The sequence below is a fragment of the Dipodomys spectabilis genome, unplaced genomic scaffold, assembly GCF_019054845.1.
Source record: "Dipodomys spectabilis isolate Male_0828 unplaced genomic scaffold, ASM1905484v1 ptg000136l, whole genome shotgun sequence".
NCBI classification, from domain to species: Eukaryota; Metazoa; Chordata; class Mammalia; order Rodentia; family Heteromyidae; genus Dipodomys; species Dipodomys spectabilis.
In genome coordinates, this window is record NW_024870813.1 from 6,455,527 (window position 1) to 6,468,892 (window position 13,366).

The 13,366-nt window shown below is 44.2% G+C and overlaps 1 protein-coding gene across 2 annotated transcripts; it reads left to right on the forward strand.

Moving 5' to 3' along the window:
- Positions 1–4,794: 4,794 nt before the first annotated feature.
- Positions 4,795–9,997, forward strand: LOC122116573 (mannose-binding protein A-like). Of its 2 annotated transcripts, XM_042690325.1 has the most exons (6): positions 4,795–4,878; positions 6,515–6,600; positions 6,682–6,845; positions 7,232–7,330; positions 8,815–8,889; positions 9,531–9,997. In XM_042690325.1, exons 3-6 carry the CDS (start codon positions 6,692–6,694, stop codon positions 9,905–9,907), a joined length of 705 nt encoding a protein of 234 aa, XP_042546259.1. In that variant the 5' UTR covers positions 4,795–4,878; positions 6,515–6,600; positions 6,682–6,691; the 3' UTR covers positions 9,908–9,997. The 2 variants fall into 2 exon arrangements, with proteins under 2 accessions (XP_042546259.1, XP_042546260.1); XM_042690326.1 differs by lacking the exon at positions 6,515–6,600.
- The last annotated feature ends 3,369 nt before the right edge of the window (positions 9,998–13,366 follow it).

Below are 13,366 nucleotides of genomic sequence, written 5' to 3' on the forward strand. Positions count from 1 at the left end.
GGTAATTTGTGTGTTCATTTTTGTTGAATATCATGAACATTTGAATTTTGTTTCTAATCTCTTCCATGACCCACTGGTGATTCAACAGTGTGTTGTTCAGCCTCCATGTTTTACAGGACTTTCTTGGGTGGCTTTTGGTGTAGAGTTCTAATTTTATTCCCTTGTGGTCTGAGAGAATGCAAAGTATAACTTCAATGTTTCTGAATTTGGACAAGTTTGCTTTGTGACCTAAAATGTGGTCTTTTTTGGAAAATGTTCCATATGCTGCTGAGAAAAATGTGTATTCTGATGCTGCTGGGTGAAATATTTGGTAGATGTCTGTTAAATCTAGTTGATCTACGCAGTTGTTTAGATCTGTGGTTTCTCTGTTGAGTTTTTGCCGAGTTGATCTTAGTGGGGATAGTGGTATGTTAAAGTTTCCAACAATTAATGTCTTTGGATCTAAGTGAGATTTGAGGGAAAGTAGTGTTTCTTGGATGAATTTGGGTACTCCATTGTTTGGCGAATAAATATTTAGAATTGTAATATCCTCCTGAAGAATAGATCCCTTAATTAGTATGTAGCGACCTTCTTTATCTCTTCTCACTAATTTTATTTGAAGTCTATTTTATCTGATATTAGGATTGCAACTCCCACCTGTTTATGGGAGCCATTTGCTTGGTAGATTTTGTTCCAGCCTTTCACTTTCAAACTATGTTTGTTTTTATGGGCAAGGTGTGACTCCTGAAGGCAACAGATAGAAGGATCTTGCTTTTTAATCCAACTAGACAGTCTATGTCACTTAATTGGAGAGTTAAATCCATTAATGTTAAAAGTTAGGACTGAGAGGTATTTGGAAGTTCCCGCCATGTTATCCACCTTCTTGGGGGCTGCGACAAATGGGTTCTTCCTATGGTTCTTGGATTCTCAGTTTGGATGCAATTTCTTGTGGTCTTGTTGGTTTTCTATGTTTAGGACATATTTAAGCATCTTTTGGAGGGCTGGTTTGGTGGAGATATATTGTTTCAGTTTCTCTTTGCTATAGAAGGTTTTTATTTGACCTTCGGTTATGAAGGAGAGTTTGGCTGGGCACAGTATTCTTGGATGATAGTTTTTTGTTTTTAGGGCATGGCATACATCATTCTGGGCTCTTCTCGCTTTAATTGTCTCTGCTGAGAAATCTGAGGTGATTCTAATTGGTTTCCCTTTATAGGTGATTGATCTTTTCTCCTTGACAGCTTTAAGGATCTTTTCCTTGGCCTGAATTGATCCTGTGTGGATTATAATGTGATGGTGGGATGTTCTGTTCTGGTCTGGTCTATTTGGAGTTCTAAAAGCTTCTTGTATCTGAATAGGCCTATGTTTTTGCATGTTTGGGAAGTTCTGCTAGGATACTGCTAAGCAAATTTCCTAGACTTCTGTCTCTAGGTGCTCCTCCACACCCATTATCCTCAGATTAGGCCTTCTGATGGTGTCTTCCAAATGTTGAATAGATCTATCATATTTCTTGGATTTGTCTTGGATATCTAGGCTGTCTTCAAGCTCCGAGATTTGATCTTTTGCATGTTCTAACCTACTTTCAAGGCTTTCTACTTTGTTTTTTATTTCTTTTCCTTCTAATTGGTCAGCTTTGATGGCTTCAAATTCTTTGTTGGAGCATTTTTTAGATCTTGTATGATCTTCTTTACTTCCTTAATTTGGTGTTCCGTGTTTACTCTCAAATCACTTAGCTGATTGGTTATGGTTTCTTTGGACTCCCATTCCTTCTGTCTGGCTCCATTCAGCATTCATTCCCTTTGTGGTCTCCCTCTCCATCTGAATTCTTTCAACTGTCTGTTTATGGATTCCATAAATGCTTCTATTGATCTTTGTCTATTACCATCCCGCTCTTGCAATTCTTGTATTACTCTTTGAGTAGCTTCCTCACGTTCACACAATTCCTGCAGTTCTCTTTGACTATTCTCAGCCTGCTCATGCAATTCCTGTGTTTCTCTGTGTCTGTTATCAGCCTGCTCATGTAATTCTTGTCTTTCTCTTTGACTGTTCTCACCCTGCTCACGCAATTCCTTTATTTCTCTTTGACTGTTCTCAACCTGCTCACACAATTCCTGTGTTAATCTTTGAGTAGCTTCCTCATGCTCATGAGATTCCTGCATTAATCTTTGGTTTGTCTGCTCTCTCTCCCTATCATACTCACACTGAGTCCTTTGCAAGTTTTCAATCTTTTCATTCACCATGTTTACCAGTACTGTTTGTAGAGCTTTTGGGGAACTCTCCTCTGGATTATTCATTAACTGTTCTGTCACCTGATTATCATTAGTGGGAGTTGAGATACCCGGACTTGCCATTTTTCTTGTCTTTTTCCTGCTTATTCTGCCCATTTGGTATGAAAGTAACACCAATTTTGTGCTAGAACACTATTTTAAGGCAAGCATCAACCAGAGTCTTGTAGTTGCACAGTCAAAATGGCTGCAGATACAATCTAATTCAACAGATACAATCTATTCAACATCAAACAACTATGGATTAACGGGCTAAGAATAGCAAAGAAGAATTTGGCAAATCAGAAATTATTAGGTTTAGGGAGAAATATGGGGAAAAATAGGATTAGAGTGATGTGGAGAAGTAAAAGGAGAGTGAATTTAACCGAGACCTAATCTCAGAGAGGGAAATGGATTGGACAGAATGACAGGAGAGAGATTTTTAAAAAATGGAAAAACAAAAATTTAAATTTAAAAGTGAAACTCTTAAAAATTATGTAAGTATAAAGAAATGATATTGAGAGAAGAAAAGGATAGGATGAGAGGAGGGGAGGGATAGAAAGGAGACATGAAAAACTAAAAAATAAAAATCCTTAAAGTTAGTTACTTTTATGTAGGCATAAAGAGATAATACTGCTATTAAAGAAGTTAAGCCTAAGAAGTTGTGAATTGAGTAATAAATTTCTGGATTAAGTATGTACACAATGGGGGATAAGGTCTAATAATCAACGATGGGTATATATCTGGGGATGAGCAGAACAGCAATTAAGTCACACAAAAAAGAAAGAGAAAAAATGAAAAGAATAAAAAAAAAGACCAAAAGGTCAGAAAAGATATTTTAAAAAAACACACATACACATATACACCTAAAATAAAAATTATGAGAGGAAAAAAAAGATGAATAGAAAACAATTTAAAAAATTTTTAAAAAGGTACAAAGAGTTCTTTGATTTTGGGGGGGGGGGGGAAATGGGAAGATCCTGTATCTCCACTGTGTCCATAACCAATCTCTTGGTGCAATCTCTGGTCTGCTTGTGGTTTTTGGTTTTCCTGTGGCATGATTGGTTTCTTAAGTCAGTTTGTTTGAGCAGGCAGAAAAATGCTTTGGGTTACCCAGGATTTTGTAATCCTCCTTCCAGGTTAGTTTAGTGGGAGGGAGATCTGCTTTGAGTATCACAAAAGAGGGAGATGGCTGTTTCCTCTAGTTTGGAGATGCTGTGATGAGGCTAAGTTCTGGATAGGGTTGAGCCCTTTCAGCAAATAGTAGCTTTTCCTTGAGATGCTAGCTCCTGAGACACTCACAAGAGCCCAGCCTAGAGCCATTCTCAGGGTTTCTGTTTACTGAATTTCAATTGTCTAGGCTGCTGTAGGGAGGGGCAGCCTCTGGCTCTGTTTACTCACTGAAGAAAGTCACTCCTCTGGGGACGGAGCTTTCTCTGCCTGGGTGGGGTGACTTTCCCGTGGGTGGAGCTGAGCCTGGCAGGTCAGGTCAGGTTCCTGTGACCTGCTAAATGACTTTTTTTGTTATCTTCCAAGGCCTGAGGTGGAGCTAGCTGCTCAGCTGGGCCTTTGTCAGTATCAAAGATGGAGATCTCTGGTGATAGGGGAGGGGTGGCCTTCCCACCTCTGCTCCCTGAGAAGGAGTGAGGATGTCAGGGTTCTACTCATGCCAGAGTCTTGGTTCCTGGGCCGTCTCTGGTCTGTGATCTTCAGGATGAAGATATCTGCTCCTTGTCAGTTCTTGCTGGTGTTGAGTAGAATCTGTTAGCCCTCTGTGTCTGGCACCTTTGTCCCAGACTCTCTCTGTTGTAGGTAGGGTGACTACGGCCACCACCACTGCTGCCGCAGCTGCCACAGCTGCAGCTATGGGCAAGTGCTCAGATCTGTCTCTTTGCCTGGATTTTCCCTTTCTGGCCAAATTCTCTGTACTGTGATGGTACACTTGGTGTGATTCTCTAGCCTAGGACTGTTCACTGGAACACTAAAACTGCTTTCTAAGCGAGAGTTTGTTTAGCCTCCAGCTTCTCCTCTGCCATCTTCCTCCGAACCAACGATGAGTTCTTCTTCTGTGTCTAGCACTGTGCCACATCCAAGGAAGACATTTGACAAATATTTTGAATGGGAAGGAAGAATGAGATGACCCAAGGTTGTGAGCCTTAATCTCCTCACCCTAGCCTTCTAGGAAATGAAACATAAATGGAGAGGTTGGGTACTCTTGACAACTGACAGAGCTATGCACATTCTGTGCGTGAGTTCATGTGTGTGTGTACCAGTAAGCATATTTGTCTGGTACAACTTATACATATATTTCTTTTGGAATAAGTGCTGAGAACCTGACATTGTATAGGACCAGAGTGACTAGGCTGTCAATTTGGCTGTATGAGAGGGGGCAGTCCAAGGAGGGATTTAGCGTAAGTGGAGAGCTATTGCTGTGTTGCAATCCCACCAGCAGCCTTGGAGAGCTGCCTAGTTATGGTCATTCTAAGGATGGTTGTTGATTAATCTGGGGTTGAAGTCCATTCCAGTGTGGTCCCTTGTCACCAGGCTAATTGGACTTGATGTTGGAGACATCTTCCAGACACCTAGGCTGAAGAGCCAGCTTCTCCATCACTACCTTTGTGCTACACAGACACCTTCGGTAAGTCATTTTGGAGGAATCGGGGTGGGGGTGGTGCCTGGGCTGTGAGTTTGACCTCTTGGCTTGAACTTGATAAGTCCCAGGCAGAAGCATTAGGGGGTGGTGTCAGCTGGGTCTCTGTTTCTCTCTGATCCAAAGCACCTGTATCCTTCATGGTCCATTTGACAATGAAGTAGTCTTTCCAAAGGGAAGATCTTTCCAAAAGATTAGACTAGAAATGATAGATATGTGGCCTTTAGTACCATCACAAGAGGGTTTTATTTAAAAGACAAAGAGGGAAATGGAGAAGGTTATATTCCCAGGAGATCCTCATAGATGGTCATTACTCACTGAGTCCAGGATTCGGGGGAGGGGGGTGGTAAAGAGGAGCCAACAGGCAGGTTAGACTAGTGCAGGCACAGTAGTGTGAATCAAGGGCCAGGGATGTGGAGATCCAAGGCTAGAGCAGAGCAGAGAGAGAGAGATCTGAGGTCAGGGAGGTCTGGCCTGCCAAAATATCCTACAGAAAGGCTCACCTCCAGACAGGGTGACCAGCAACCTGAGGGCTGCCTGAATCAGGATATAGGTATCACACAGAGATGGTTCTTGCATGGTGCCTGCCTGGGTGAGGAAACTCCAGGATGCTGGGTAGTTTTGCCTGGAAGAAGTGGCTTCTGAGTGGGAAATTTCAAACCAAGAGATATCTCTGGATAGTACCAGTGACCAAAGTTCCCAGAATCCTGCCTCAGGAAATATCTGGAGCCTCCAGGAAGTTCCTGTCACAACACAAAGACATTGGGCAAGATGGCAGGTGCACTGCTGGGGAAAGAGCTCTGTGGATGTATTACAGCACATAAAACAGGGTTGTTTTTAAAGGAGAAGAACACAAAAGGGCAATACCCAGGTGCATCTGATCATATAAAATAATGTTTATCAAAATGAACTCCAGATATTGGAAAGTTTTTTTTTTTTGTCCTTTGTTGCTGATTTCTTTTCTTTTTGTCTTGTTTGTAAGTTTGTCTGTCTTTGGGAGGATAAGGGGGAGGTCACAGAAAAAGAGAGACAAAGGGTGAACATATGCAGCAGTGATACTCAGTAGACACTATGTTAAAAATAAACTACACAACTTGTAGGTGGGAATTGGGGAGGGAAAATCTAGGAAAGCTCAAGGGAAGGAGTAACATCATCCCAAAATAAATGTACTCATTACCTTGACTTACATAACTATAACCCTTCTGTAAATTGCCTTTATAATAACAATAAAAAGTTTTTTTTTAAGCAAGGGGTTTTATTTACAATGGAAGAATGAGTATTGTAAATCAAGTCTTGCCAACAGATTGGTCTTAGGTCCTCTGTTTATGGTTTGGGCCTAGCTCCAGGGCTCATAGGAAAAAGAAGTTGAGGATTGGGGTCTTGTGGCCATGAAAGAGAGCTAAGACCCAGAGCAGCAACAGACAGCTCACACAAGCAGTGCAGTTTCTGTGCCAGGCCACCTGGAACAGGACTTAGTTTTTAACTTTTAGTCTATGGGACCACAGGAAATAGAATATTGAACCACTAAGCCTTGTGTCCACAGGGGCTCATGGTCCCAGGGAGAAACAGGAACTATTCCTCTCACATCTTCCTTGATTTCCTAAACTAACTCCTGTCTTCACAGTGGTTGGTCTCCGTGGTGGCCTGGGAGCCATTCAGAGCCAAGGAGTGTGATATGTGATACTCTCAGAGTAACAGTCTCAGCACAAGGTATAGAGCACCACAGATGGTATCAAGTGTTACCTGGGCAAAATGAGATGGAATTGCTTTCTTCCACATTCCCCATTCAAGGTCAAGGACCATGTTCCTCCTGATTTCACTTCTCCTGTGTGCACTGAAGGTATCCTCCTTAGAGCTGACCACCTGTGAGGATGCCCAGAAGGTCTCTGTGCTCACCTGTGGCAGCCCAGGCCGAGATGGTCGAGATGGAGCTAAGGGAGACAAAGGAGATCCAGGTACAGAGTTGGCAGCTCCAGATTCCTAACCTTTACCAAGAAAGAGTTGTTTTGTGTGGAATGGAGCTTAGAGGCCTGGTGGATGGGAAGTGGGGGTGGGGGGCAGAAAGGGGAATGGTCAGCTGTCATTGTTTTGAGTGCAAGCCCACTCAGAATAATTCAACCTTTAGATCTCCAGGTCCCATATTTCCACCTAGGATTCAGTGATGTGTAATCAATTGTTCCTCTGGCTGGATCTTCCAGGTAGGGAAGGGAGAAGAAGAACTTTTCCTCTCCAAGTCTCCTTGGCTGACAGTTGAAGACTGTCGGAATCAAGTGTTGAGATTCTAGAGAAAAAGAAGGAGCAATAGCCAATGGAAGACAATGTTTCCTTTGTCTTCCAACAGGTGAGGGGCTCCGGGGCTTACAGGGCCCTCCAGGAAAATTGGGGCCTCCTGGACCTTCAGGAGCAAGAGGCCCAAAAGGAGACCCTGGAGACAGCTTTGGTAAGAAGATCACCTCAGTGCGTTTGGTGTGTGGGGACTGGAGGGCAGGTAGCAGGTACCCTAGGTCCTGCAGTTTCACTGGAGCTTCCTGACCCAGTGTCACGTGGGGCCTGGAAGGGTTCCCATGGATGCAAAGAGCAGACTTTCAGACACACAAGGGCCACTCCCTCATCAGGCCTAGAAGGAGATGGACCCTGGTTTTTCTTCTGCTGAAGAGTCTGTTTTGCAGCTCTAGGCTGGGGAAGAAATGGGCCCTTTCAGGAGATGCTCTTTATCAGTTTGTTACCAGAGTGGCATGAATATAATCAGCCTCATACAACTTCTGGGTAACTTTGTTCAGAATAAAATAGGCAAATTCAGTAAAGTAAAAGATGTTATTAAACTTGAGGGATGGGTGGGGTTTAGATATATGTAGGCAGGGGTGGGGGAGAAGAATGATAGAAGAGTTGGCATTGCCCAAGATGCATTGTACTCATAAATTGACATGTTGAACTGAAAAAATAAAATAATAAAACAAATTCAGCCTAGCTACTCAGGAGTCTGAGATCTGAGCATCCTAGTTCAAAGTCAGCTTGTGCAGAAAAGTCCATGAAACTCTTATTTCCAATGAGCCAGCAAAGATCTGGAAGTAGACGTATGGCTCAAATGGTAGAGATCCAGTCTTAAGTGAAAAGGCCAGCCAAGAGTTCAAGGCCCTGTGTTCAAGCCCCAGTACTGGTACACAAAAAAAATTACTAACATTTATCTCCCAATCCATCAAAATAATTTTTAAAATGAAAGAATTTTCCTGAGATGCAAAAAAGTCACAAAGAAATATTTTCCAGTGGCGCTGTAGCTCAAGTGGTAGAGCGCTCACCTTGAGTTGAAGAGCTGAGGGACAGCGCCCAGGCCCAGAGTTCAAGCCCCACGACCGACAAAAAAAAAAAAAAAGAAATATTTTCCAAAAAAAGGTCATTAATGGGCATTTTTGTATAAATCACTATGATATCACAATATTTAACCACTATGGGAAGGGGTAACATTTTCCAAAAAAAGTTTTCATTACCTGTCTTATGAAATGGTAACCCCTCTGTACATCACCTTTATAGTAACATGTTTAAAAATACAGTTTATCATTTTAAAAATTAGTTAACCACTACAAAAAGAACTGTAATCACACTGGGCTCTAGTAGCTCAATCCTGTAATCCTCGCTACTCAGGAGGCTGAGATCTGAGGATCATCAGCCTGGGCAGTAAAGTCTATGAGACTCTTATCTCCCATTAGCAAACAGAAAAGGCCAGAAGAGGCACTGTGGCTCAAGTGGTAGATTGCTGGCCTTGAGCAAAAGTTGCTCAGGGACAAGGCCTAGGCCCAGAGTTCAAGCCTAGGGACTGGCAAAAAAAAATTACTATTATTATTAATTACTTTGTACAAAATGCTCTTCTCTTTAATGTCTGCTCTTCACTAAAATACCTTCCCCCCCTTCCCCCCCGCCACTTGACAGTTGCCCAAACTAAGCTGGATGCCTTAGAGAAGGAAATACACAAGCTAAAGTCAGAACTGGACCGTGTTAAAAAACGTAAGTGTTTCTTCTGCCCCTGTAATGGTTTTCCTGACTCTGTAATGGTTTTCCTGACTCTCGTGGTGTTGTTCCATGATCTAGAGGTAGGGGAAAGAGAAGAAGAAAGCTAACCTTATGAATACAGGTACTACATACACTATATACAGGACCTCAGCAGGGATGGCATCATCTTACTATACACTACCATCCATCTTCTCACCAACTCTATTTGTGGTGCTTACACTTACGTTATTTAGAGTTAAGAAAAGAAGCTCAGGGGATGTAGGTAACACCTTCTGCACCATTCAGCTAGCAAGGAGCAGAAAGAAAGTCGAATGGAGGTCTGTTGTCTCTCCTTCTCCAGCCACAGTTCTCAAGTAGCTGTTGGTGCTTCTTCCTCTCCTGCTGCCCAAGCAGCAGTAGTGAGGTCCCGGAATGTCTTCGTGTGTTCTGGCAGGTTTTTTTTAGCGGAGGTGGATCTGGAGGGTGGGATATCCCAGGAGAGTCAGGCTGTCTGCCAGGGCTGGCGATGCCCGCCTTGGGTCTGCAGCCAAGGGCTACCTTCTTCCTAGGCTGTGTACCCTGATGGGGAGATTCTCATTACTGTTCTCACCTGGCCTTCAGACCCATCAGTTCTATCTTGTCTTTGTGATTTTCAGTGCAAGTCTTCTCTCTGGGCAAAATGCCTGAGAAGAAATTCTACGTGACCAATGGTAAGAAAGCGCCTTTCGCCAAAGCCAAGTTTCTGTGCACAGAGCTGGGGGCCACTGTGGCTGTCCCCAAGAATGCTGAGGAGAACAGGGCCATTCAAAGTGTGGCCAAAGACACTGCCTTCCTGGGCATCACAGATGAGGAGGTGGAAGGCACGTTCACCTATGTGACAGGTGGCGGGAGGCTTGTCTACAGCAACTGGAAAGAGAACGAGCCAAATGACTACGGCTCAGGGGAAGACTGTGTGTGCATGAGAGTGGACGGGCTCTGGAATGACATCTCCTGCACAACCTCCTTGAACTTTGTCTGTGAATTCCCAGCCTGAGGAGACAGCTTATTGCTGCTCCTCTCCCTGGGTCTATACTAAGCGATCTGCTGCCACTTGTAAAGAGAATCTACTGCTGGTTTTCCTGTGTGTGTGAGTGTTCAGTCATTGCTAGGTGAGGAGGTGGAGGGAGATACATCAGATTGTGGGCTGAAGAAGTCAGGAGAAGCTGAAGGTAGACAAGGATCTGGCCCAGCAGGGGCCAGATCTAGAAACACAGTACCGAGCCAGCGCCAACCGAGGGAGGGCCACGATAAACCCTCTCCTTTGACCTAGAGGATGCTGTGGCTCACCAGGGGAGAACAAAGATGGACCACGTCGGTGTCAGAGTGGGCAGTCCAGCTCAGCCATGAAAGCATCCAGTCCTTTTCTCTAAGAATTCCCGTTAGCAGATGACAAACTCTCCTGGGCCCACGCTTCCTGCCATGGCTGCCATGCCTATAGTTTCTGGTGTGTGTGTGTGTGTGTGTGTGTGTGTGTGTGTGTGTGTGTGTGTGTGTGTACCTCCCCAGAGCTCCTCTCTACCTGGCAATGTCCTACACACCAATGTTAAGTGCTAAAGGATCCCCTCCCCCTGCCAAAGCAGCTGTGGACTGTGTTTCATCATTTGGTGATCTTGAGGGCAATGGGGAGCTTTTTCTTCCTGCTAATTTTAGGAAACTGATTTGAGATCAGGGTGTAAGTACATAGCAGAGGAGGAAGCAGTGAACAGGTGGGGTGTGCCCTTCTCCCCACGTCCCCGTGATCCAGGCTGCCCTCCCTTCCCAGCTCTGTCACCTCCTCCTCCCACATGGATCAGGGGGTCCAGCACTCACAGGAGGCCAACCTTCTCCTCAAAAGTGAGCTTTACATTCTCAATTATTTGGCACCAACAGTCAGCCATGGAGAGCCTCCTCCTGGGCAGGGTTCTGTGCTGTCTTCATTATAGCCCTGCTCAGGTTTTCAATCATCTCAGAGTGAGTTGCTAGGAGTCCACAGAGTCATGCAGGATGAATTCTGGCCCCATTCACAATAGGATGTCAGGAAACATTTCATGAATGGCTAAGGGCCACTCTCACAAGTAAGAAGCTTTCATTAACCTGCATTTTCTGTTGTACTTCTCTTTGGATCTGAACTAGCAGGAAAAGCACTCTGTAGGTAATATGTGCTTTGGTGAATACTTGTTGAATGGATGCTTCCAAAAATTACAAATGGATGGACAGGTTGAACTGGAGGTCTGGTGGTGAATTTCTGCTCAAGACGGCAACTTTTGTAGGCTGAGCCAGACATGTATAACAGTCAGGCTGGGCTGGGCCAAAGACACTGGGGCCACCAGGTGGACTTGTGGCAGCAGGACTTGTGGTCTCTAGCATACCTAGACTGTCATGCTACTGAATTCCCTTCAGGTACTTCACACTTTGGGGACCTGAGAGGAATATTTTTGTCACGTAAAACCAAACATTCCAGCATATTCAATTTAAATCCAAATTGCTTATCAAAGACATCGGGAATTGCTTAAAACTTAGCAGCAGCATGGAATTAGGGGTTTAGATAAATAGAAAAAGGAAAGGTAGAAAGTTTGTAGAAATGAGGACAGTATACACCAAAGACAACTTAGGGCAAGAAGATGAATGAAACAAACACAAGAGTTCTCACATCGAAGACAAACACGTGAGAGAACAAGTATGTGCCAGTACTGGGGCTTGAACTCAGAGCCTGGGCACTCTCCCTTAGCTTTTTTCACTCAAGGTTGATTCTCTACCATTTGAGCCTTTTGTGGTTAACTGGAGATAAGAATCTCATGGGCCTTCCTGCCCAAGTTGGCTTCAAACCAGGATCTTCAGATTTCAACCTCCTGAGTAGCTAGGATTACAGACATGAACCGTTGGTGCCCAGCCTAGTCTTTCTCTTTTATAGAAAGGATTGTCCAGGTCTACCCTGACATGAATGCAATGAAAACGTGCAGGGCAAGCTCAGGTCCTTCTGTTCTCCTCTCTGTTTTTCTCTCCCTCCTGCCCCCCATCAACATCACTCCATCATTTGAGCGTCACACTTCGGCCCAGAGAGCTCTCTGAGCCACCCAGGACCTGTCCTGCTCCCTATGTATAGCACAGCCTGCTCCTGCCACTCATTCTGAGAGTTCTTTCTGAGTCTTTCTTCTCCCAGCTCACCTTGCAGGGTGCATGGCTTTTCTACAAGCCAGAGATGGGTAGAGCTCAACCAGCACCTGCCAATCCTTTCTCTTACGTGTCTCCCTATCACCATTCTGTCTTCAGTCTAGACTAGACATGAACTACCCACTAGACTCATTTCCTAATTCTTATCAGCAAGCAATAGGAACCCCATGCCAGTTAGTGTGAGGGACTTAATCCAAAAATACAGGATTTTCCTAAGAGTCCAAAGTCAGAAGTTACAGGCTACCCAGATCCTCCCACAAGAAGGAAATGATAAATTTGAAGTGTCCTTCTACACAACCTCTCTTCTCCTCACCCTCTTTTCCACTCCTCACCCCTCCCTCCTGTCCTAGGTATGGTTGATATGGCTTGCACAGAGAAGCCAATGAAGCCAGGCACTCTAAAGACAGACCTTAGGAGTGGAGATCCCTGCCACTCATTCTCCATGGTGGACTTTGGACCAGGGAAGAGGCAGGCATCTCTAAGCTGCCATCTTCTTTTGCTGTCTTTCGCACCAAGTAGCCCATGCTTTCGATCATCCCTGGAAAGCAGGGTTCTGAATCCTCTGCAGCCTGGGTTCTGGCCCTGGAGCCATGCCCAGGGGAAGAAAGGCCTGGTTTTCCCTACGTGTCTTCTAGGGTTGAGGAAGAGATGTCTCAGTGGGTAGGAAGTTTAGAGTTTGTGAGCAGCAGACAAGGTTGGAATTATCTCCCTGTTTCTGTACTGAAGGGCATGTTGGCTTTCTGGCCTGTTTCTGTCTGAAACACCAGTCCCTAAAGGCCTCTGTTCTAGAACTGTCTGAATCAGTGATCACATGGGCATGCAGACTTGGGGGCTCCTGTAAGAGCAGGTGCTGCTGAACCTAAGGACTGTTTTCAATTTTCTTGCCTGTTGATTTTGTCCAGTCTAATTCAGCTACTTACGAATTTTATAGCAATCCAGGCTGGAGGAGTTGGAATGTCAAATGCCCTTGAGATGGGGACTTTGATATATACATATGTGTATATATGTATATATCACATATGTATGATAGATGGCATATGTGTGTGTATGTAAATTTCCTCATAAGGAAATAGCCAGTATGATCAGGATTTGCTTTGTATGTTAGAATGAAAACAACTACTAAAGTTTTTAACATTCAAGGCCCAACCAAGTTCTGGATCCTGAAATTGCAGGACCTTGCTGCTACAGGATATATATGAAGATGGACAGACAGACAAGACAGACAGACAAACAGACAGACAGGTAGATAGAGTTTGGGGGTTACTGGAGCTTGAACTCAGAGCCTGGATTCTGTCCCTTTATC

Excerpts from the sequence above, each read along its gene's own strand:
- LOC122116573 (XM_042690325.1), top strand. The coding sequence starts at position 6,692 with ATGTTCCTCCTGATTTCACTTCTCCTGTGTGCACTGAAGGTATCCTCC. Across the intron at positions 6,846-7,231 it reads GGGAGACAAAGGAGATCCAG|GTGAGGGGCTCCGGGGCTTA; the intron begins GTACAGAGTTGG and ends GTCTTCCAACAG. Across the intron at positions 8,890-9,530 it reads ACTGGACCGTGTTAAAAAAC|TGCAAGTCTTCTCTCTGGGC; the intron begins GTAAGTGTTTCT and ends TGTGATTTTCAG.